This window comes from Microcaecilia unicolor, chromosome 9 (genome assembly GCF_901765095.1).
Source record: "Microcaecilia unicolor chromosome 9, aMicUni1.1, whole genome shotgun sequence".
Classification (NCBI taxonomy): domain Eukaryota; kingdom Metazoa; phylum Chordata; class Amphibia; order Gymnophiona; family Siphonopidae; genus Microcaecilia; species Microcaecilia unicolor.
The window spans coordinates 170947555-170972054 of NC_044039.1; the positions used below are offsets into that span (position 1 = coordinate 170947555).

The following is a 24500-nucleotide window of genomic DNA, read 5'->3' on the forward strand; positions in this document are numbered from 1 at the left end:
TGCTGCCGGGATCCCAGGTACATTACTGCAGCGCCGAGGGAAGGAGGAAGAGAGGGGTAGAGTCGGAATCGCGATCGGCGGTGGCAAACTGTTTGGGGTCCGGGAGCTGACGGACTCTGCTTCTGGGTGGGGCGGGCCTGAGGCAAAACTACGCCCCTGATGTATAGAGTCTGGTAAAAGCTTTGGTCAGAAGGTAAATCTCACAATGCAGCAGAGAATCTACACAGGAGTAAAACCATTTACATGTCCTGAGTGTGGTAAAAGCTTTGGTTGGAAAGAAAGCCTCACATGGCATCAGAGAATCCACACAGGGCAGGGGTGTAGCCACGGATGGGCCAGGCCCACCCATTTTGAGCTCAGGCCCACCCAGCAACGGTGCAGAGTCACAGATGCCAAAAGAATTAGACCAATCCGCCGCCGGCATGCTGCAGGCCTTCTTTCCCCTCCCTCCCCTTCAGACAGCGCCGCAGCAGTCTACTACAGCAAAGCTGCAGGGCACCGGGTCCGTCCTGCTGCTACGCTGCTGCCCTCCGTTGTCATCTTTTTCTGGCAGAGGTGTTAGTTCTTCTTCTGCTGCTTATCTGCAGCAGCGGATCCGCACGCTGCCAGGGCTGTCTGTATGCTGCTACGAGTATCGGAGAAGGTGAGGCCAGCCGGAAGGAAGCAGTCGCAGCAGCATACAGCCCTGGCAGCGCACGGATCCGCTGCAGATAAGCAGCAGAAGAAGAACAACACCTCTGCCAGAAAAAGATGACAATGGAGGGCAGCAGCGTAGCGGCAGGACGGACCCGGTGCTCTGCAGGGGGTTCAGACAGAGATGGGCAGATGACAGACGAGGATGGAATGGGTGAGCAGATGCTGGTCTGGGGCGGAGGAGAGGGCGAAGGATGAAAACGTGAGTAGGGGTAGAGGAGATGGAAGGGAAGGGAGGGGAAGGTTAAAAAAAACTGTATGCATTTACGAGGGTGAGGGTGGGAAGGGCCCACCCAGGTTAACTGTGGGCCCACCCAAAATGGCAGGTCTGGCTACGCTGCTGACGGGATGAAACCATGTACATGCACTGAAGAGGTAAAAGCTTCAGTTGCATTGGGACAGGTAATTAGGGAATGTACACTCTTGCTATGAAGTATGGAAAAATAGCACTCTGGTATTTAGATGTATGTAATGAGACCTCTTTTTCATCTATAGATCTGAATTCAAAGCCTAAATCTAATGATAAACAATAGACACAAGGCTCAGATGTTATAAAAAAAAATAGAAAGCTTGGCATCAGGTATAATAGTGGAAAAGTGACATCCCAGGAAAGCAATAGAGCATCCTTCAAAGAAAGACGTCCAAAAAGAGGTTTCGATAATACTGATTTGGATGTTTCTGTGAGATAAACATCCAAATGCTGTCTTATGTCACTTTTTGGACATCTGACTCTTTTGAAAATGAGTCTGATAGTCTCTCAATATCTTCAAATTATCAATACTGTATATACAGTTGTTTCTTGTGTGCTCATATCACTCGAAGGACTAGCACTGACCACTAAGGTCTTTTTTTTTTTGTCCTAAATTTCCAATCATTGCACACAATATGGCTAATATCTTCTTTTTACTTTTTTTTTCTCTTTTTTTCACTATTCAAAGTTTACAAAAAATGTTGAATGACTTTTTGCTTTTTCTCCCCATTCAAAGTATTCAAAAGGTATCACATAACTTATCTTCAGTATTGTTCTTGGGTCCCGATATGGGCCATGTTTCACTTGTCGCTGTCTCAAGGCACCCAATCAACAAATCTCTGTGTCAGTGTTAGTCTCTCACTTCATTTCTTCCATGTTAACTTGTGAAAGACGCCCAGAAAGAGCACACAAGAAACAATATATATATTACATATTTTCCCCTTCAGAGATTGAAATATCTGAATCCTCTTGTGATGGTATTAGTACACAGTATAATGCAGACACACTCATATCACCCCTCTCCTCAGGTCACTTCACTGGCTTCCGATCAGATACCGCATTCAATTCAAGCTTCTCCTTCTTACCTACAAATGCACTCAGTCTGCTGCCCCTCACTATCTTTCTATCCTCATCTCCCCTTACATTCCCGCCCGTAACCTCCGTTCACAGGATAAATCCCTCCTCTCAGTACCCTTCTCCACCACCGCCAACTCCAGGCTCCGCTCATTCTGCCTCACCTCACCCTATGCTTGGAACAACCTTCCTGAGCCCTTACGCCAAGCCCCCTCCCTGCCCGTCTTCAAGTCTTTGCTTAAAGCCCACCTCTTCAATGCTGCGTTCGGCACCTAACCCTTACTGTTCAGTGAATCCAGACTGCCCCAATTTGACTGCCCCTATCGGACCGACCGTTCACTTGTCTATTAGATTGTAAGCTCTTTGAGCAGGGACTGTCTCTCTTTGTTAAATTGTACAGCGCTGCGTAACCCTAGTAGCGCTCTAGAAATGTTAAGTAGTAGTTTTGTCTGCTCCACAGGCTGCATGTTTGAATATGCTCTCTCTAGCTTGTTAGCTAAATACTTGAACCAGTCAGGTGCATGGATATGCTTCTGGCCTTGCTGATATTAGTGATAGTCTCTGTTCTTTCTTTTCTGTAACATGGGTCAAGAGACCTGTTTTGAGTTCATACTGCAACCTTCTCCTGCCCCTCCCACTGTGAATTTAACCTCTTCAGCACCTCAAACAACACAGGATGTGGATATCCTTCTTTTACAGTTGTTTCAGCAAGTACTTTAGCAGCAGTACCTGAAAGTCATTCATCTCAACTCACTCTACTGTCTCAGTCATAATCTCCTCCAGCACCTTCCTGCATAGACATTAGCCACACTCCATCCCATATAGACTGGCAACATTCACCTACCAACTCAATAGCAGCCATTTCTTTAAAAGAGGAGCGGAAAACCTTCCTCCTGGGAATCTACTTCAGTCTTCACCTTCATCGTTGAAGTCGGTGCTGCCTGATTTTGAAGCAGTAAAACAGGAAACAATGCTAGAAGATGCAACCTACTCTAAATTTATTTTAGAGAACTAGCATTAGAAGCAGGAGTTACTTTTATGAATAGAAAGGATTTTGATGAAAGCTATTGACACCCCTACAGGATCAGTTACTGTCCCTATTCACTCAGTATTCCAAAGAGTACAATCTAAAATCCTTATTTCCATTCAACCTATGTCCAAATGTCTGAACAGCAACTTCAAAGTCCAATCCGCTCCAGGAGATAATAAACTGCAGTTACCACGTCATTCTGTGGTTCTAGAAACAGTCTAAGTCAAAATCTTCAAATATGCTCTTTATATTCCAGGCAAAGACCCCCAAACTCTAGACACTGTGAACAGAAAAGTTTATTCAGGAGCCATGCTAGTATCCAGCATTGCAGCACATCAATTGCAAATCCTTCATTATCAGCATTTCCACCTTTACAAGATACTGGATGCTGTTCCTCCAAATACTGCAGAACTGCTGACCAGTACCCTCAAGATCTTTGAAGAAAACATTTGCATCTCAAAAAGAATACTTACCACAGTGTCCATAGCTGCCAGAAGGATTGCATGGCTTTGCACTTCAGGCCTTAGAGATGACCTTCATAAATGTTTAGCAGATGCTCCCTTTCAAAGAGATAACTTATTTGATGACAAGCTAAATGATGTAGCATCTCATGTGAAAGATAATTGATCTACTTTAAGAGAACTCTCAAATCTTTCAGGGGATTCTTCAAACTCATATAAACATTTTCATTATTCTTCAACCAGAAAATCTCATCAACCTCAATATTATCCACAACCTAACTACCAAAGAAGGTATCAATCATATTCATGTCAGTCTCAACCTCGTTCTGTAAATCAACAAAATTTTCAACATCAAAAACCACTAGAGCAAAGCACTCTATCTTCATTCTCCAGTGTTTCCTCTAAATTAAACCCTAGCTTTTGACAATTTGCCACTGGGGAGGACACAGTTTTTGAAAGAATGGCAGGTAATTACTAAGCATAAAAGACATTTTACTTTCAGATTTATTAAATTTACTTTAACCTTTTTGGGGAAAAGAGTGTGTGTGTTTTCCTCCAAGCCTCTAGGAAATGGTAGTAATCCATTAAATTGATCAATTTGGATGGAGCTAGTGGGGGAGGGGGGAGGGTTGTGGTAGAGCTTGGACACCCTTAAACACAAAGGCATTCAGCTTCCCCTGAAAACATTTATGTGTGTAAGTGTTCTTCTTGTAGAATAGCACAGAGAACGCATAAACCTAGGTGGGAAAATGTGGGATACAAATGTAACAAATAAATAAATTAAATCTGCTAACACAGTAGATGACAGCAGATAAGGACCCACACAGTCCATTCAGTCTGCAGAGCACGATAAACTCATTACATATAGTATAGGATACTTCATATGTATAATTGATTGTGGTTTGTCCTTGCCATTTTCAGGGCATAGAATGTAGAAGTCTGCTAGCACTGTCCCTTTCTCAGATTTCTGAAGCTGTCATTGAAGCCCCTGAAAAGCTCCACTTCAGCCCATCCAAGTCTATTCAGCCACGATCAGGGCACAGACTATAGAAGTCTGCCCAGGACTGGTTTTGTTCTCCAACTTCTGAGGCTGAATCTGTCCAGCCATGATCAAAGCATGGACCGTAAAAGTCTGCCCAGTACTGGCTTTGTTTCCCAATTACTGGTGTTGCTACCTAATCTCTGCTAAACTTCTTTGGATCCATTCCTTCTTATCAGGATTCCTTTGTGTTTATCTCACACATTTTTGAATTCCGTTACCGTTTGCATCTCTATCACCTCTTGCGAGAGGGCATTCCAGGTGTCTACCACCCTCTCGGTGAAAAAATACTTTCTGACATTATTCCTGAGTCGGTCTCCTTTCAATCTTAATTCATGTCCTCTAGTTCTACTGCCTTCCCGTCTCTGGAAAATGTTTATTTGCAGATTAATATCTTTCAAATATTTGAACATCTGTATCATATCACCCCTGTTTCTCTTTTCCTCCAGGGTATACATGTTTAGGTCAGCAAGTCGCATCTCATGTGTCTTGCTACACAACCCCCATACCATTTTCGTCAGTTTTCTTTGGACTGCTTCAAGTCTAGCAGTTAACGAGAATTGCCTACTTGGTTTAACTGAGCGGTGTCTGAAAGAAACTATGAATACAGTGAAAGAGAAAAAAGAAAAACTATGAATACAGTTTTATTGAAATTTGATATACCACCCATCAAACATATCTTCTAGGTGGTTTACAATATATAAATCAAATAATAAAGGAAAACGTAATCAGCAAGAAAAGAAAGAACAAAAAGCGTACAGCGACGAATTACCAGGCACCCATCATCGGGCACAAAAGCAGAGGGCTGTGGAAGGTAAGCTTGTTGAAAAAAAATAGTTTTTTAAACCAGGTTTGAACCTGGCAAGAGACTCTTCTAACTGCAACATAGAGGGGAAGGCATTTCTTAACCTATGACACTAAAACTTCAAGAGCGAAAGAGATTACTAGTTACAGTGCGAACAGAGAGGACCACTAGGTTATTAGCCTGTGAGGATTGAGAGTCCTGACAAGGGACGTAGGGTTTAAGGAAGCAAGAAAGATAGAGAAGAATTCCAGAATAGAAAGCTTTATGGACTATATGGCAATTTAACTTGGAGTTAAAAGTTACAAAATCAGAAATAGTACCTTTTCTTGTACGTGTTTTTGTTGATTTAGAGGAGAAATACATGTGTAATATTTTTGAAAGTGTCTTTTAAATATTACGTCCCCAAAATCAAATACATTGAGGATGCCTCTGTATTGACCTTCATCAGAATTTTAGGAAGATATTAACATTTTATAAAGGAGTTTGGCCATAAAATGTATTACAGCAAAATACTATGTATAGCATTAAAGAAAATAGGGAAAAAAAGAAAAAGAGAGCTAAAAGACAATAAATGCAGAAATAGTCAAGGCCCAGTATGATAATGTAAGGTGAAACCTTTAAGAAAACGGGTCAACTGAACCCAGTTTCAGAACACAAAATAAATAGAACTCATTGTCTGACTTACCATTGCAAGCTTGAAAATAGCGTAATTTCAATCAGATATAAAGGTGCTTATTTTGGAAGTAGTATTCATAATTTAGACATTCATAAACTGGAACTTAAACATCCAAAATATGAACACCTAAAACTACAGAATGTGCATCTGGCAAGAGAGCGTGGTTTGGGCAGGCTAGAAATATGGACATTTATTCCCTATTGTAGAAGGGGAAGGAACATTCATGTCCATAAAGGTGGGTGTCAGGAGTTAGACCTGCTACCTGGAACATCCAGGGGACCTTGGTAGAAGGGTCAGTAACTGTTTGCACGTACCCTGTGTTCAATGCAAAACATAACACAGGCGAAGTGCAAAGTCTGTGCGGTATATGCAGGGAGTGTGTTCTACATCTACCCTGCATATACCACACCCACTCCATTCAGAACCCCAGCACCCCTACACTGCCAACCTCATGACCTCCCTTCCTGGCCACCCAGGTAGGTCAAAAGCCATGTCCCACCCACCCTCCAAGAGGTCTGATTCCCCTCCTTTCTCTCCTATTATGTCCACGCCCCCTCGGACAAAAGAGCCGTGGCCCTCCTAAGCCATGCCCTCTCCCACCCCCCAATTCACCAGGAACTACTTGCATGGTAGATGCCCTGTCAGTGTTTTCCTACAGTAGTGGTTGCTGTCTATTGCTGCTTGGGATGGCGCCAGGTTCCAAGATGCTGCCTCTGCCATTGGAGCTGACTCTGTGGGTGCTTGAGCACCCCCAATATTGAGAAAATTCCTTGTATGTGTCCAGGGAGGGGTTATTTCCTTTGGGCTTAGCACCCCCAATAATTTTGAAAAGTTGGTTCCTTTGGCTTCTGCCTTCTAACACTGCTTGAATCCTGGCATGGGATCCTGGTTGTTCAAAGTGGCTTATTCTGATGACCTTCCTTCTCTTCCTGGTCTGGGCATGAGGTTCTAACTTCCTCCGTTGGGTCCCAGCCTTTGGCCTTGGTTCTCATATGGTAGAGTTGTAATCCTTAAGTTGGACCTGGGTTTTCTCTTGTACACCCCTTCACACACAAACAATGGATGCCAAAAATATTAAGAATGCTTTCAAGAAGGATAATTTGCACATTTCTTTCTAAAAGTGTACATTTCACCCCAAAACGTAATCTCCTCCAGCATCTGGAAAGGAAAGGTATTCTATAGTAATGGTAGTGCATGCAGAGATTATGAAAATGCACTGTAAATCTTCTGTCAAAAAATGCCAAATTTGAAAACTGGACAGAAGTTCTGTGATGCTCTTCTTTGACAATTTTGCACCTCTGGGGATGTCTGATGAGGTTGTGCTTGTAACACCCTTTATCCTGGGGTTTTTTTTTTTTGCTTCTCTGAAACCCTAGGGAACGTTTGCCCAAAAACTTCAATCTGGCTCAGTATCAGTAAAATGATTTGTCAAAGCTTCTTTTTTTTTTTAAGCAGGTCCTTGATGTTACCACTTTTTCCATAGTTATTATACACGTCCATTACTCATTACACTTAGGGTTATTGGCCATGCTTATTCCATATAGGCTGATTTATACATGACACTTACTTTTTTTTTGCATATGTGCTATGAGAGAGCATTTTTAAAACTGTTGGGGCAATTCTATAAAGGGTGCCTCCTTTTAAGTGCCCTGATGTTATATGGTGTGGGCCTATGCAATAACGGCATCTGGGCGCCCAATTCCATTATAGCATAACCTAGAATTGGCACGCCTTACATTTAGGCATGTGCAGTTACACCAACCATAGTCCTGTTGTACCTGGGTGCACCTAAATGTGGCAAGAGCACTCGTAGCTTATAGTATTTTCTAGATGATGTGTGTAACCGGGAGGCACACCTATATTCCATCCATACTTCACCCATGAGTGTGCCCCTTGCACTTGTATGCTGTGCCACTTACAGAATAGTGCTTATGGTGCTTATGTGAATAAATGCTACCTTTTTGGGCATTTATATATGCAAAGGGGCACACCCTTGTGTGCCTTATTATGGAATTGCCATATTTCCATACGAGGAGAAAATGGCTAAAGCCACATTCCATATTTTCAGTACTTGTGTAATTTAAATTTTCCAATAGGCCTCTCTGTAAGCTAAGACTTAAAGCTGTTGTCTTTTCTTTACAGGCAGTCAGCTGTAAAGGTCAGCATAGTATCTCTTACACATTATCCAGAAATCAGACAGTTGTGGTGGAGTATACACATGATAAGGACACAGATATGTTCCAGGTACAGTATGCATATCTTTCATGTTTATTGGTTTAAAATGTCAGTGATTATGTACACAGGTAGGTTGTAGTAGTTCCAGGGCCGGTGTTAGGGGGAGAGGGAGGGGGGACAAATAGGGCCCCTGCAGTCTACAATCTCTTCCCCTTCTTGCCACCCTGATCCGAGGTCTCCCTCCCTTTCCTTCACCTTTCCTGTCTAGCTTACATCATGTTTTTGTTGACAGGGATTGTTGGTGTGGCAGCAGTTCTGATATACTGCCTATGACTGTCCCAATGCTGTTCTTCTGCTGCATTCCACCCCTTCTAATAAAACTTCCTGTTTCAGTGGAATGCGGCAGAGGAACAGTGCTGGGGCACTCATAGACAGTGTATTAGAATCACTACCATGCCGATGATCCCCCCATCAACAAAAACATGAAATAAGCTGGACAGAGAAGGTGAGGGGAAGGGAGGGAAACCTCAGATCAGGGTGGTAAGAGAAAGAGATAGCAGATTGTGGGGCCCCCCCTGGAGAAGGGAAAGAGATAGCAGATCATGGGGCCCCCCTGGAGCTATCTTCAAGTAGATTGGGGGAGGGGTTTGAGGAATAAGGGAACATTCCATACTGGGAGTGGGGAAAGAGGATAGAAGAAGAAATGATGGGCCCAGGAACACAGAGGAGGAAGAGAGAGAGATGGCAGACAATGGGATGAAGTGAAGGAAGAGAGAAGGAAAGTTGTTGGACCCAGGAATGGTGGGGGGGTGGGGAGGGAGGAGGGAAAGATGCTAGATGGGAAGGCAGTTGGGAAGAAACAGAAAGATGTTGGACCCAGGGAATGAAAGGAGGGCGAGACAGGTGTTGAACAATGGGAGGGCGGGAAGATGGAGGAAGAGATGCTGGCTTATGTGGGATAGGGTGGGGGGAAGAAACAAGAGCAGGAAAAAGAGAGGGAACAGTGTTGGACCATAGAGGGGGAGAGAGTGGAAGATTGACAAGGGGGAGCAACAGGAGGGGAGAGAGATGGATGGGGGTGTGGAGAAAAAGGGACAAGGAGATGTTAGGCCAAGGGGGGGGGGGGTGGTAGGGAGAGGAAATAGTGGGCTTCAAGAGGAGAGGGAGAGGAAATAGTGGACATGGTGGAACCATGTGGGAGAGGCCAAGAAGGAGTGGCAAGATAATGAGAGGAGGATAGTGAATTCAGAGGTAGAAATGTAGTAATGGAGGATAGATGAAAGAAGGAAAGGAATAGCAGGCTGGGGAAGGAGTGATGGGAAATGGGACAGCTAGGAAATGAGAAGAATATGGAAAGTTAATAGATAGCTGAAAAGTTAAAAGAAGAAAAGTGAGAAAGAAGATAAAATTTGAGTGGACAGAAGGCTGAAAAGAAAAAAGGGAGGAAAAAAATCAATAAGGGAAAGATCACTATGTCAGAGACAGGTATAGTGAAGGAGCAGAACAAGACAGGAGAGAGAGAAGAAAAGACAAATAGACAGAAGTCGCTGGAAAAAAATTAGCAGAAGTTAGAGAAACTGGGACCAACATGGTGGAAAAATAAAATATTCAGACAACAAAGGTAGAAAAAAGTGTTTTATGTTGAATTTATTAACTGAAATATATTAACTTTGGGATTTGTGGATCACAAATGACTTTGTATTGTGTTCAGTGGCATAGCCAGACAGTTGATTGGAGGGGGGTAAAGCTAAACTCAAATGTGGGTGGGTACCAAATTTTCTCCCTGCTGCCTACCCCTGCCTGAATGCAAAATATAAATACCTGAGTTGGCAGGGATGTCCAGGTCCCTCCAGGAGAAGGCTGCTTCTTCCTTTGCTGTTCAGAACTCTCCAAGCTCTGCAGCCAGCGATAGTATCCCCAAGTTGCAGCCACCACTGCTGACCCACCCCTTTGAATGCTTGGTTTTTCTGCAAACATAAAAACAGCATGCATTGGGGGGGGGGGGGGGGGCAGAAGCAATCATGGCAGCTCCCCATAGCCACCAGCTGCAGAGTTTAGAGAGTTGTGGCTGCCGGATTAGAGGGTGGCACAGCTTGGGATCCCTGCCAGCCCCAACCAGCAAGGGTGATGGTTAACGTTTTTTTTTTTTGGGGGGGGGGGGGGATGTCTGAGTCCAAAGTTGGGGGGGGGGGGGACCCAAGCTCTCTGTGGTGATACTACTGATTGTTTTGACTACAAAAGGAAGTGCATTTCTGTTTTTATTTCTTCAGTATTGCAGTACTTATTAAATTCAGTTTTGGTGTTCATATTTGTGTTTCTAATTTCTGATCCGTTATTCTATATTTGGTGAAGGTCTGTCTGTGTTTCATGTGTGAAGAAGTCATTTAAAGTTGTTTTATGTGTGGTAGTAATAATGGGTGAGGAGATTGGGGAGGGGGCCCCCTCCTTAATTTCTGCCCTGGGCCCCAGCCTATCTAAAACCGGCCCTAAGTAGTTCTTATTTCTGTGCATTTGGAGTTTAGAATATCCATATTCACGTGAAAAAGATAAAGAGCCAAGTGTTAATTTATGCTTAGTTTCTAGCTCAGTTTCTCTGGGTTGGGTAACATTCTGTATAAAGATATATATAAAACACGTTGTGATAAAAGTTGAAATTCACTTTTTCTAACCTCACTGTTTTCTTGTGTTCTTCACTGTCATACCTGCTTAATGTATACTACACATCTCTGTAAATGAGACATTTTTGAGGTGCAGTAACTTTGATTTATCTAACAGTTTTAGCAAGGTGGGACTTCTCAAAGACATTTCCTGAAACAGCCAGCAGTAAATTTCATACACAGTCTTTGGAAGTTAAGTCACAGTCCTCCATTAGCATCAATGTGGGGGGATACATTATTTTTTTTAAGTGAGTATATGCCTAATTAAAGGAAAGGGGCTGGGGTTACACCCAGGAAATAGTCATAAATTTAAAATTTTTAAATCAGTATTATTAGTACACAATGGGGCTCATTTTCAAAGCACTTAGATTTACAGCGTTCCACAGGTTACAATGAGGAGCATTTTTGATAGGACGTCTAAGTTGGACTTTGGACATTTTTCACTAATTGGCCCAAATCTGAATAGGAAATACTCATTTTCAAAACAGCAAAATGTCCATCTGTTTTTTCGAAAATGGCCACATGCAAGATGCTTTTGTGCTTTGTGCATTGCACAAAATCAAGACATTAGGATGTAGGAATGGCCATCATTCTTAGTAGACTGGCCACACAGACATCCTGGGAGAGAAATAGGGTACCCTAGGGGGCACAACTGTGAATTTCATATAAGCTCCCAGGTACATATGGTACCGTTACCCTCTTATCTTGTCTGCTGAACCCTCCAAAACCCACCAACTACAACTGTACACCACTACAATAGCCCTTATGGGTGAAGCCACCTATATGTCGTAACAGTAGGTTTTTGGTGAGTTTTAGAGGGCTCACAATTTCCATCATAAGTGTGACAGGTAGAGTAAGATATGGGCCTGGGTCCCCTTCTCTACAGTGCACTGTACCGACCACTACACTACCCCAGAGACCTGCTTGCTGCTCTAATAGAACTGGCTATAACATCTGAAACTGGCATAGAGGCTGGTAAGTACTATTTTTATTCACATCTTTAGGGGGTGGGAGGGGGTTCAGTGACCACTGGGGAAGTAAGGAGGGTGGGGTCATCCCTGATTCCTTCCTGTGGTTTTCTGGCCATTTAGGGCACCATTTTGTGCTTTATTCGTTCTAAAAAAAAAAAAGGTCTAGATCAAAACATTGAAGTTTTAGCCCTAGATGTTTTTGTTTTGTTCCATTATAGCTATAAAACATCCAAATATTAGGAATGCCCTAAGCCCATCCTTGAAATGCCCCCAACAAACCCCTTTGTAATTTGGACACACTGTAGATGAATTGGATAGATAAACGTTAGATGAATTGGATAGATAAACGTTTGCAAACTACCGATGTGGACAATTTGAGAAGAAATTTGTCCAGTTGCTGTTTTATGACATTTATGGAAAGTAAGCCCCTATGTAACTTTGTAAGTTTAAGTGCTTTGAAAATACGCCTCAATGCGTTATTTTCATAACTATTGCTGTAGAAAGCAGTCTACCAGTAATACAGAAAAGTGGTTTTATTTTATTGTTATCAGTGTTGGCAACAACAGAGAGTCAGCAGTCAGATTCTCTGTTTTACATATTTCCAGCAGTTTCCTATACGCCATGTAACACAGTCATTTTTCTTATGGGTGAGACATGCTCACTCCTTCTCGATTTTGCACAGAAGTAAGAAAAGTAACATATGGTGCTTGGTCTCTAAGCTTATCTGGGTTAAAAAGTTACAAATTTCACTATAGACTATCCTAAAGAAGTAACTCCTGCATTCATCTAGTTTCTGCCTGTTGGCTTCCAGGTTATTTACATTGTTTGCATGGACACTGTTCTCTTATCCCCATTCTCCCCATGTACTTACACTGTCCCAAATTCCTTCATTCTCTTGATACTATGCTTATGTAAAAATTACCCAACCTGTCAACATCTTTGTTCAGATTTTTTAGTGGTGAGTACAGTAAAACCATTCTTTCATAAGTATATTGTTTTAGTTACCAAAAACCCTTCTATCTAGTTCCTCTTTCAGTGGCAGTGGGGCAGATGAGTGGCCTGTAAAAAAAAAAAAAGAAAAAAAAAAGAAAAGGGTGAACCAAACTTCCTTCTTACAGACCAAGAGAGAAGCCGGCTGCCCCATGATCACTGGTGGACAGTGCAGTGCAGGGGCATAGCCAGACTTGCGTGGGAGGGGGGTCCACAGCTCGAGGGGAGGGGGCACATTTTAGCCCCCCCCCCGCCGCCGCCCCCTCCAGCCGCCATCGTCGCCCCCCTGTCTCTGCCGACCCCCCTCCCACCGCGAACCCGCCCCCGCCGCCGCCTACCTTCCGTTTTGCTGGTGGGGGACCCCACTCCCCGCCAGCCGACGTCTTCTCCCGTAAAACGCAGCAGCCGGCACTGGCAGAGAAAAGTCTTCATCCTCGCATGCTGACAACGTGCAGGACGTCAGACTCAGAGAACAGAACGTTCTGTTCTCTGAGTCTGACGTCCTGCACGTACAACGTGCAGGACGTCAGCATGCGAGGATGAAGACTTTTCTCTGCCAGTGCCGGCTGCTGCGTTTTACGGGAGAAGACGTCGGCTGGCGGGGAGTGGGGTCCCCCGCCAGCAAAACGGAAGGTAGGCGGCGGCGGGGGCGGGTTCGCCGGGAGGGGGGTCCCCACGGAAATCTACGGGGGCCCAGGCCCCCTCAGTCCCCACGTAGCTATGCCACTGGTGCAGTGGGAAAGATGACTCATCTGCCTCACAAGGTGTCTCTCTTCCTGTCAGTGTGAGGAGGGACTGGCTCATACACTAAGAAGAAGAGAGATGAATGGAAGTTCAGGAAAAAAAAAAACCCTTGTGGACTAGTGGGACCTGGACACTCTAATCCTTCCCTTCCAACTAGGGTTACCAAACGTCCGGATTTACCCGGACATGTCCTCTTTTTGAGGACATGTCTGGGTGTCCGGGCGGGTTTTGCCAGTCCACCCGTTTGTCCGGATTTCTGGACAAACTGGTGGGCGGGCGGTGGACCTATTCTAGCCTCCCCTCCCCTTCCCTTACTTACTATCTACTGCCCTGGTGGTCTAGTGACCTCTTCGGGGCAGGAAAGAGCCCCCTCTTTCCTGCCCAGAGCGCTGCCCTTGCCCTGCATCCTGTTGCTGTGTGACGGTCTCGGGATTCAAAATGGCCACTGAGAGTTGAAGCGGCCTGCCCCGAAGAGGTCACTAGACCACTAGGGCAGTAGATAGTAAGTAAGAGGAGGGGAGGGGAATATGTGACCCAGGGGAAGGGAGGTGAGGGGGGAGGGGTGGGAAATATGTGACCGGAGGGGGGGGAATATGTGAGAGGGACGGGGTGAGGGCGAGAAAGGGCGGGGTGAGGATGTGAAAGGGGCGTGGTATGGGCAGGGCAGGGGGGGCGTGACGTGTCCTCTTTTTCAGAGGACAAAATATGGTAACCCTACTTCCAACAGATATCACACTGGTGGCCTGGTAGGCCCTGACTCCTCACACCCCACTTAACAGACATCACCCTTCTGGCTCATTGGGGCCTGGACCACCCAGATCCCTACTGACCTTTGGTATTGGGAGGGAAGAAGCAATGCCCATTTGTTTCTGCCTCTAGTGCCAACATTTTGCAATGTGGTAGCACCAGACCCTTGGCAAATAAGGGTCTTATCCACTGCTGGGGATCAGATGCTGCCATTTGTAAGATGGCAGTACCAGAGGCAAGAAAAAAGTGGGCATCACTCCTGCCTTCCAGCCTTATAGGTTGGTGGAGGGCGGGGGGAATCTGTTCCTCTGCTATGTGACTATAAGAAATGTAAGCGCACTTCAACTTGTATTCTCAGTGTTAAGGGTCTTAAATATAAAAAATATCTTTGTCTTTTCCTTCAGTCTGCACACTTTGGAATGAATTGCCTTTAGAGCTGAGAAATCATCCTAACCACTTTTTTTTAGGTGACAACTGAAAATGTATTTATTTCAGACATATTTAAACTATAACAGTGTATCTATAAGGATATGGGTGAAGAAAACTTGGTTTTAATATTCTGTACATTCTAGTTAAGCCTAGTTATATTGCATATTGCTGTAATCCACCTTGAACTTTTGAGGTATGGGTAGAATATAAGTATAGATATTTGTAAATAAAGAGGCCATCACACTTCAGCCTGGTGCCAACTCCTGTTGTGGTTCCATGAGACAATTCGGGGACATCAATGCTACTTTAAAATTACCCATCAGTCTTAAGGCATGGCAGAGACAAGAGGGGAGTGAAAAGTCTGGGTCTCCCTTTCCAATTGACCATGAAGCTGCAATGAGAAAAGTTTGTATAAAATAGAAAAAGGTGCTGCAGAAGTCTAGAACATTATAACTCCTCCCAAGCCACCATCTTGACACCACTCCAGGTCTGATGTTCTAATTGGAAAGTGCCAAGGGTGAAAAATAGAGCTTCTGTAAGGAAGCTACTATGAGGGGCCCTTTTACAAAGGTGCGCTGAAAAATGGCCTGCGGTAGTGTAGATGCGTGTTTTGGGCGCGCGCAGAATCATTTCTCAGCACATCTGTAAAAAATGCCTTTTTAAAATTTTTGTCGAAAATGGACGTGTGGCGAAATGAAAATTTGCCGCACGTCCATTTTGGGTCTGAGGCCTTACCGCCAGCCGTTGACCTAGCGGTAAGGTCCCACGCAATAACAGGGCGGTAATGGTCTACGTGCATAGAATAAACACATTTGCAGTCAAAAATGAAATTACCACAAGGGCCACGCAGTAGCTGGGCGATAACTCAAAATTGACGCACGTTAAGCGCACATAGGCACCTAAGCAGCTTAGTAAAAGGGCCTCTGAGAGTCTCCCACTAAGCAATTGACCCTACAGTTTTTTCACTTCCCCATAAGTGATTGCGTTGGGTTAAAATATGGTAGATTTTATGGTAACAGAAACTGACGTCTTTCACTCAACTGTGAGAAGCTAGTCTTTGGCTGAAAATTTGTAGATTTAAAACTTTCCACAGCTATTTGTTACTAAAATGAATAACTCTTCAATTTTTTGAGTTTTTCTTTTCTAGTCAGAACAAAGGCATCAGTATACTTCCCTTCCTTTTCATAACAGTATTGATTTTATGGCTGCTGAAGATAAATCATGTGTGATTTCATGGACTGGTGTAATACCATCTCTGTTATTTGATACTTTGTTCTGGTTAACAAGTCACGGTGACATTATTCTAGCACTTGTGACTTTTCTTTTGCACGCTGTTTATTAATAAAAACATTTGCCTGTTTCTATGGCTTAAGGTGGCTGTTTAAGGTCCACCAGTAGTGTATCTCTTGCTAATTCTAGCGGACTTTTCCAGAGTTCAGAAACTGCCAGCATATCTACTGCAAAACCATTTTCTTTCTACCAACTGTGTATATTTGTGCTGTTAACCTTAATCCTTATATATGATGCAACATGAAGAATATATAAAGCCTGATATTAAGCGGGACTTGTCTTATCTAGGGGGCTGGCAGGTGAGCTCTTCTAATCCATAGCTTAAACAGACCCCAGTGTACCTTACCAATTTGCTGAGTTCCCCTTCAACATCTAGGTTCCTGTGACTGTATTTCTAGAACACCACTTTGGAATGTCTGATATACAAATGTCAAATTATCTGTATATTCATTGCCAATAAATGTATAATTATTATTTGTAGACCTATACATAAATGTTGTACATAGAGGTGCTGAATATTGACATTGCTATGTGTGGGCTACGTATAGAAGCAACAAGGAATGTCATATGTATAAGTTATATGTTTGACTCGGATGCCTCAAATTATACCTGTTTTTTTCTGTGTCTGAGCCAAACAAATAAGCTATATGTATAGAGACCAAATATCGGAGCCTGTGTGTGTATGTTATATCTATAGTTGATACTGTCCCAGAGTGCTCTATCCACATCCTATCTGTTCTAATATAATACTGCCTGATATTGAATATAGAAGCACTTAGAGGGTCTTTTACTAAAGATTAGCTCGTTATTTGCAGCAGGGCCCATTTTATTCCTATGTGTCCTGCTGCAGGTAACTCAAGCTAATCTTTAGTAAAAGACCCCCTTAGATGATTGACGTTGAACATCTATGTGCTTTTTGAATATTGGGCTCACAGAATATGGTCAAATCGTTAATAGTAAAGTGTGTATTTTTTACTAAAATAGCACTGTTTTCAAATATGATAGTGTCAGAAAATGTGTTAATTCTTTCAGATTGGAAGATCCACAGAGAGCCCCATAGACTTCGTAGTAACGGATACAATTTCTGGCAGTCAGAACAATGATGAAACCCAGATAACACAAAGTACTATATCCAGATTTGCATGTAGGATTGTCTGCGATAGGAATCCACCGTACACAGCACAAATTTTTGCAGCAGGATTTGACTCTTCTAAAAACATCTTTCTTGGGGTAAGTAGAGAGGTGTGGTAGCCGTGTTAGTCCACTCTTAAAGGTTATCAATAGAAATCAAACAAAATAAAACATGGAAAAGAAAATAAGATGATACCTTTTTTATTGGACATAACTTAATACATTTCTTGATTAGCTTTCGAAGGTTGCCCTTCTTCGTCAGATGGGGTAAGTAGAAACTGCTGGTGGAAAAATAAATGTCTCTTGGATCTGCTGAGTGAGGATCAGTGAGTTGGTACATTCCCATAACATTCCGGTGCCTCTTTGACAGGTTAGAGTAGAGAAGTTATTATTAGTATTCCAGTATATTCAGAAGTTACTTTTGCCAGTGCAATATTAGATTTCTTTCTTCTGGTTTTGTAGCGTTGTACCTGATTGTCAGCAAGCACAGGTTTTCACGTTGGATATTTACATATAATTTAATTATTCAGCATTGCCTTTTGAACAGAGCAATTTCTAATGGAGTATATTCTGGATGATCTCACTAAACAGCAGCAATTCTCAGATCATGTTCTGTCCAGTGGAGTGTATTGATGGCAAAAACTGCATTGCAAAGACATGCATTTGTAGAGGAAGAATGCAAATTTGAATATAGATTTTGGATTTAATTAGATTTTCAAACCTAAACTCAAGATACAGTAGGTATTCTTGCCCTAGAGAATTTACTATCTAAGGACTTTAATTATTAACCTGCTTTGACAGTTTTGCACTTAGTAAGTAGGCTTCATGGAGAATAACGGAGCTTTCATTAATGCACGTTAGTGAATGAGGCTGTAAGTGCCAACACAGACAGGTATGTGTGCCAATTTTGGAAACCTATATGTCTTGAGTGCTCCAAATTAAGTGCAGTCATTCAGTACAATCAATTTTGGGGGAAAATACACTGGGGAATTAAGGAGGCAACATCCCCTAATGCATCGTACAGAGTGCAGCTCAAAACAAGCACTTTTACAAAGCCTATATGTGGCCAAGAGCAGCTGTAAATCCTGGTGTTGATCACAGTGAAAGCTATTATAAAGAATAAAATTACAGAACACATGGACAAAAATAGTTTAATGGGACAGAGACAGCATGGGTTCAGCCAAGGGAAGTCTTGCCTTACCAATTTGCTTCATTTCTTTGACGGCACAAATAAACATGTGGATAAAGGTGAGCCAGTTGATGTGGTGTATCTATATTTTCAGAAAGCTTTTAACAGAGTTCCTCATAAGAGACTCTTGAGAAAATTAAAAAGTCTTCAGATAGGAGGCAATGTTCTTCTGTGAATTAGGAATTGGTTATTGGACAGAAAACAGAGAGTAGGGTTAAATGGCCATTTTCTCAATGGAGGAGGGTAAATAGTGAAATGCCACAGGGATCTGTACTGGGACTGGTGCTGTTTAACATATTTATAAATGATCTGGAAATTGGAACAAGTGGAGTGATTAAATTTGCAGATGACACAAAACTATTCAAAGTTGTCAAGAGACATGCGGACTATGGGCAACCAAATGGCAGGTGAAATTTAATGTGGACAAATGCAAAGTGATACACATTGGGAAAAATAATCCAAATCATAGTTACCTGATGCTGTGGTCCACCTTAGGAGTCAACATCCAAAAAAAAAAAGATCTAGGTGTTATTGTAGACAATACACTGAAATGTTAAGCCCAGTGTGTGGCAGCGACCAAAAAAATCAAACAGGATACTAGGAATTATTAGGAAGAGGATGGATGGTAAATAAGACCAGGAATATTATAATGCTGCTGTATCACTCTATGGTGTGACCTCACCTTGAGTATTGTGTTCAATTCTGGTCACCGTCAAAAAATCAAACAGGATGTTAGGAATTATTAGGAAAAGGATGGTAAATAAGACCAAGAATATTATAATGCTTCTGTATCACTCCATGGTGTGACCTCACCTTGAGTATTGTGTTCAATTCTGGTCGCCGTATCTCAAAAAAGATATAGCAAGATTAGAAAAGGTTCAGAGAAGAGCAACCAAAAAGATAAAGGGGATAGAATCCTCTCATACGAGGAAAGGCTTGAGAGGTTAGGACTTTTTAAGCTTGGAAAAGAGACGGCTGAGGAGGGATATGATTTGAGCTCTGCAAAATCCTGAATGGTGTAGAACGGGTAAAAATGAATTGATTTTTTCAGTCTTTCAAAAAGTACAAAGACATCCACATTCTCAGTCAAGAAAGAGTTCCTTTCCTAAAGCAAAAGGCAGTTGAGCTTATCCCACAGGAAGAAACCAACAAGGGATTTTATTTCAGGTATTTTAGTAAAAAACAAAATTGAAGGTCTGATCCTAGTTCTGAGACCTAAACCAATTTCTTGTGTGAAAAGTTCAAAATAAATTCAGTAGCAACCATCCTTCCTCTGCTAGACTTAAAATACTGATTATGGATCCTAGACTTCAGGGAGGCCTGCACACATCCCTTTCAAAGAAGGGAGGACCAGTACTGAATTCTTCCTTTTGGACTCCAGCGGCTCCAAGTGTGCAAAATGTCTAGTCATGTTATTGACACATCTCTGCAGAAAAGGGATATTGATCTTTCCCTGCCTCAGCGATTGGAAGGTGAAAGGTTCCTTTTCTAAGGAATCTGCTCCTAGAACTGTTAGTTTTTACCATAAATATCTCAAACTGACAGTACATTCATCTCAATAACATAGAGTCCACACTCACTTACATCAACACATCACACATCCACTCAAGATCTCTCATTCCCCCCAATTCCACATAACTCATACATATACTTACAGGAATAGGTAAACCATGTGCCTATATGTCTTAACACTGCCCTTAAACTTCCTATTATCTCCTCCCAAAGTCTCCCTGTTGATGTCCCATTGTGATATTCCTAATGATAATTTGATTATCTCGCATAACTTGTACAATGTAACCCATAACCAATTTGTATCAACTGTATTCTCTTTATTCATATCTTATTGTAAGCCACACTGAGCCCGCAAAGAGGTGGGAAAATGTGGGATACAAATGCAAACAATAAATAAAATAAATAAATCTTAACAACTCAAATTCCTCGGAGCCATATTAGATACCTAAATAGTGAAAGCATATGTTCTAGAATGGAAGGCAACCTTGCTTCTATGAGTTATCAATTTCCTAACCAGCAGAGCATATTTATCTCACTTGGTCATGGTATTACTCAGTCATATGGCAATTACTGGTCATGTGACTTCCTTTGCACACCTTCACATGGGGCAATTGAAATAGTTGCTCAAATTCCAGTGGGATCAATTTGCTTACAAACTGCTGACATAAATGAGAATAATTAGTTCAGCACTTCACTTCATAGAGTGATGGAGAGATTACAGAAATTTGATTCAAGGGCTTCAATTCCATCAAACAGAAAGTTCTAAAAGAAACATCCAGTATGAGATCCTGAGTATGTATTCTATCCTCTGCCCCCCTCCACTGAAGGTCAGAAGTACAAAATGTCATTGCAGACAGATTTGGTAGCTATCTGCAGCTCCACAAGTGATCTGTGGATCACAGATTCTACAGGACATATTCCAACAATGGTGAATCCCATTGGTAAACCTGTTACTTTGAATGAAAACAAAAAACTTCTTCAGTTCTGCTGCAGCAGGCCAAGCACTAACAGTTTAGCATGGTTCCTCTGTCTATCACCCATTCTATTCATACCCAGAACATTGCAAAAGATAAAAATAGGTTTTTGTAGTCTTTATAGCCTGATCTTGACCTCATCAAATCTGATTCCCCTGCCTTTTATTGTCTGTCAATCAAAGACCTGGTTCACGTGACAGACTTTCCACTCTTAACTCAGGGTCAAGACATCCTTCCAACATTCGAGTAGCATTAGTAATATTGCTACTGATTTTCCCAGGAAGAAGAGAGTATCCTAATAGTAGAAGAACAGAATCCACCAGAAAGTCTTGCAACTTTCACTGGAAATAAGTATAATCTTTGGTGCACCGAAGAGAAATCAGGTCCTTCACCGAATCTGCTTTAGTACATGCTCCACTGCTTATCATCCAATCTAAAAATCCGCTCAATAAAAGTTATTTTAGTTCTATCGTTGCATTCCGTTTTCATATTGATGGAGTCCAGGTTCCAGGAATCTATTACTCCCTAAATTCATTACAGGTTTTTTGCTTCCTGTTCCATTGAAGCTATATGTAGAGCTACATCATGATCATCCATTCATACGTTAACTTCTCAAAAACATTCAGCAAAACCTATTCAACTATTATTCAACACCCACGTTTCAATTCAAGGATTTCCTATGACGAGATCTAAAACTAATTTTTAGAAAAGTTATGGGATTCCCTACATCTGTGGCTAATCTCATTTCTGTTGTTAGTAAAGCACATCTGCTTACCTGGGATGGAGGTTCTCCATAGACAGCAGGATAAATCAGACACACATACTCTCCCACTATACTGGAGAGTTGACTTCTATGCACAATGAAAGTTGGAGGCAGTTGCATGGAAATGTTGTACATGCTCAGGAAAAAACTGTTGTTTTTCTTGAGAGATCAGATTCATATCAGCAGCTTCGAATGACATTACCCACTTGGGTCATTATTCTATAAAGGTTGTGCTCCTAAATTTATGCTCCCCAAATTTATGTTCCTAAAATTTATGCTCCTAAATTAGGAGCATACTCTATGCTCCAAAACAGATTATTCTTCTAATTTAGGAGCGTAAATTGTGCTCATAAATTAGGAGCATAAATTTTAGGAGCATAACCTTTATAGAATAAGGCCATTTTGGTCCAATTTATCCTGTTGTTCATGGAGAACCTCTGTTAAGAGTGAACAATTGCACTTCATTCAGTCACAATTTTTCAACCCCATTCTGCTGTATTTTATATGTACAGAGCTAGTTTGTACCTTTTCCAAATCCTTGTAATAAATGTAACATTAGACTATCACCTGGGTGCTGTTGCACTGTCAGCTGCGACTCTACTGTGCTTGAGCGGCTATTACATGCCCCTATATATCATGGAGAAATTGTCACATGGTGCATCAGGTAGATTTTGTCCCAAGTGTTGACCTCCTGGTATGTTTTAAACAAAGATCTGCCCTCAAGCTCATAGCAAAATCTTATGGGTGCCACACAGGTGGTCTGATATAACATTACTCCCAAAATATTTCAAGGGAAATGATGGTTTTTTTAGCACTGCAAATATTGTGTAAAAATTGCATTTTGAATTAGATATTCAGATTTTTGTTTTTAAATCTGTGCACACTGTTGATAAAAACCTCTTATGCTGGTTAAAATATTTCTGTAGATGTATATTGTCACTAAGGGCCCCTTTTACAAAGGCGCGGTAGCGTTTGTAGTGTGCGCTAAAACTTATTGTGTGCTAAACAGTAAGACACCCATGATATTCCTATGAGCATTTTAGCGTTTAGCGCATATGAATTTTTAGAGTGTGCTAAAAATGCCAGTGCTGTTAATTGTTTTCATTGATCCCAAGCTAGAATTCATAATTGCTAAAGAGGACGTGGGCAATGTAACCTTGGATCTTAATGCTTGATGAAAATGCTGTGAGACTGACTGCGAGTGCTAATCCTCATATTCACTTCATATAATTAATTAATTACTGATTGTTTATTTTCCTTGTGTCTTGGCCGTATTTGTATGTGGTCTGAGATTGAGGGTTAATTTCTTCTGTTTCTCATAAATTGAGTAATTTCTTTGTATATATTTCTAATATTTCCATTATCATTCTAACGCTGGGGTTTACTAAGCCGCTTGCACGCTGGCTTTGCGCTAGTGCTGACACAGCCCATTCACTTTGAATGGGGTATGTCGGCAATGCCGCATGGAAGTTGCTAGCACGGCTTAGTGTACAGACCCCTAAGTTTGTTCTTTGAATGTAAAGTATTAAGGACTAGATTTGAAGTTGAAAATATTTCTGCCTAGGCGTATTCTATAAACTGCGCCTAGATTTGGGTGCGGTTTATAGAATATGCCTAGCAACTATATCTGCGCCTAACTTGGCGTAAATGCCAGAGCCTAAATTGTATTCTATAACTATGCACGTAGATTTTTGGATCACCCACAGCTCATAGCAACGCCTCATTTTTGGCAGCGCACATTAGAATTTATGCGCACCACTTTACAGAATACGCCTAGCCAGTTGTGCGCGTAAATTCAAATTAATACCAATTAGCAGTGCTTTTTTTGTAGAAAAAAGGTGCCGGTACTCATATGACTCCACCCCTATTATAACCACACCCACATTAGCCACACCCCTTATACCAACCATAGCGCAAATAAGCATAGTGACATAGTAGATGACGGCAGAAAAAGACCTGCATGGTCCATCCAGTCTGCCCAACAAGATAACTCATATGTGCTACTTTTTGTTTATACCCTACTTTGATTTGTACCTGTGCTCTTCAGGGCACAGACCGTGACATCATTGAAAATATTATACTAGTATAGGAGAAAAAAATAATGTGATTTTTTTTTCATTATAAATAATTTCTGTAAGCTGTTACAGCTCCAGTATACCCAGTGCAAAATAAGACAGCAGATGTAAATTCTCAAAGTGGACATATTCCAGACACTAAAATGAAAATAAAATGATTTTTTCTACCTTTGTTGTCTGGTGACTTTGTTTTTCTGATCATGCTGGCTCAGTATCTGATTCTGCTGCTGTCTGTCCTCTTAACTCTGTTTCCAGGGCTTCCTTTCCATTTAGTTCTTTACTTTCCGCTTTTCTTCTTCATTTCTTGCCCTACATCTGTATGTAAAAGCTGGGTCCTCCGCAGACTTGACTGTCCAGTGGATCCAGCTTCTGCCTATTTTCTACATCCATGTGCAGTTTTTCTCCTCTTCCCTTTCCCTCATCTCATCTCCTTCCTCACTCTCTTCCCTCGCTTCCATCCATGTCCAGCATTTCTTTTCTCCCCCTGCCCTCCACTCCATCCACCCATGTCCAGCAACCTTCCTCTTCCCCTGCCCCCCTCCAGCCACCCATGCCATGCCCAGTGATTCTCCTCTCTCCCCTGCCCATGTCCAGCATGTATCCTCTCCCCCTGCCCTCCCCTCCACATCCAGCACTTCTCTCTCCCCTCCCCTACCCTCCATGCCCAGCATATCGCCTCCCTCCCCTCATCCATGCCCAGCAATTCTCCTCTCTCCCCTGCCCATGTCCAGCATGTCTCCTCTCCCCCTGCCCTCCCCTCCATGTCCAGCGATTCTGCCCTCCCCCCTGCCCTCCCTTCATCCATGCCCAGCAATTCTCCTCCCT

At 42.3% G+C, this 24500-nt stretch overlaps 1 protein-coding gene across 1 annotated transcript in view; it reads left to right on the forward strand.

The window, feature by feature from the left end:
* The window catches only part of PELI2 (pellino E3 ubiquitin protein ligase family member 2), a 193350-nt gene that overhangs the window by 154297 nt on the left and 14553 nt on the right, over positions 1 to 24500 (forward strand). The window contains exons 3-4 of the mRNA XM_030215316.1: positions 8171 to 8272; positions 17064 to 17261. Of these exons, the coding sequence (XP_030071176.1) occupies positions 8171 to 8272; positions 17064 to 17261 (300 nt within the window). The remainder of the gene's footprint in view (positions 1 to 8170; positions 8273 to 17063; positions 17262 to 24500) is intronic.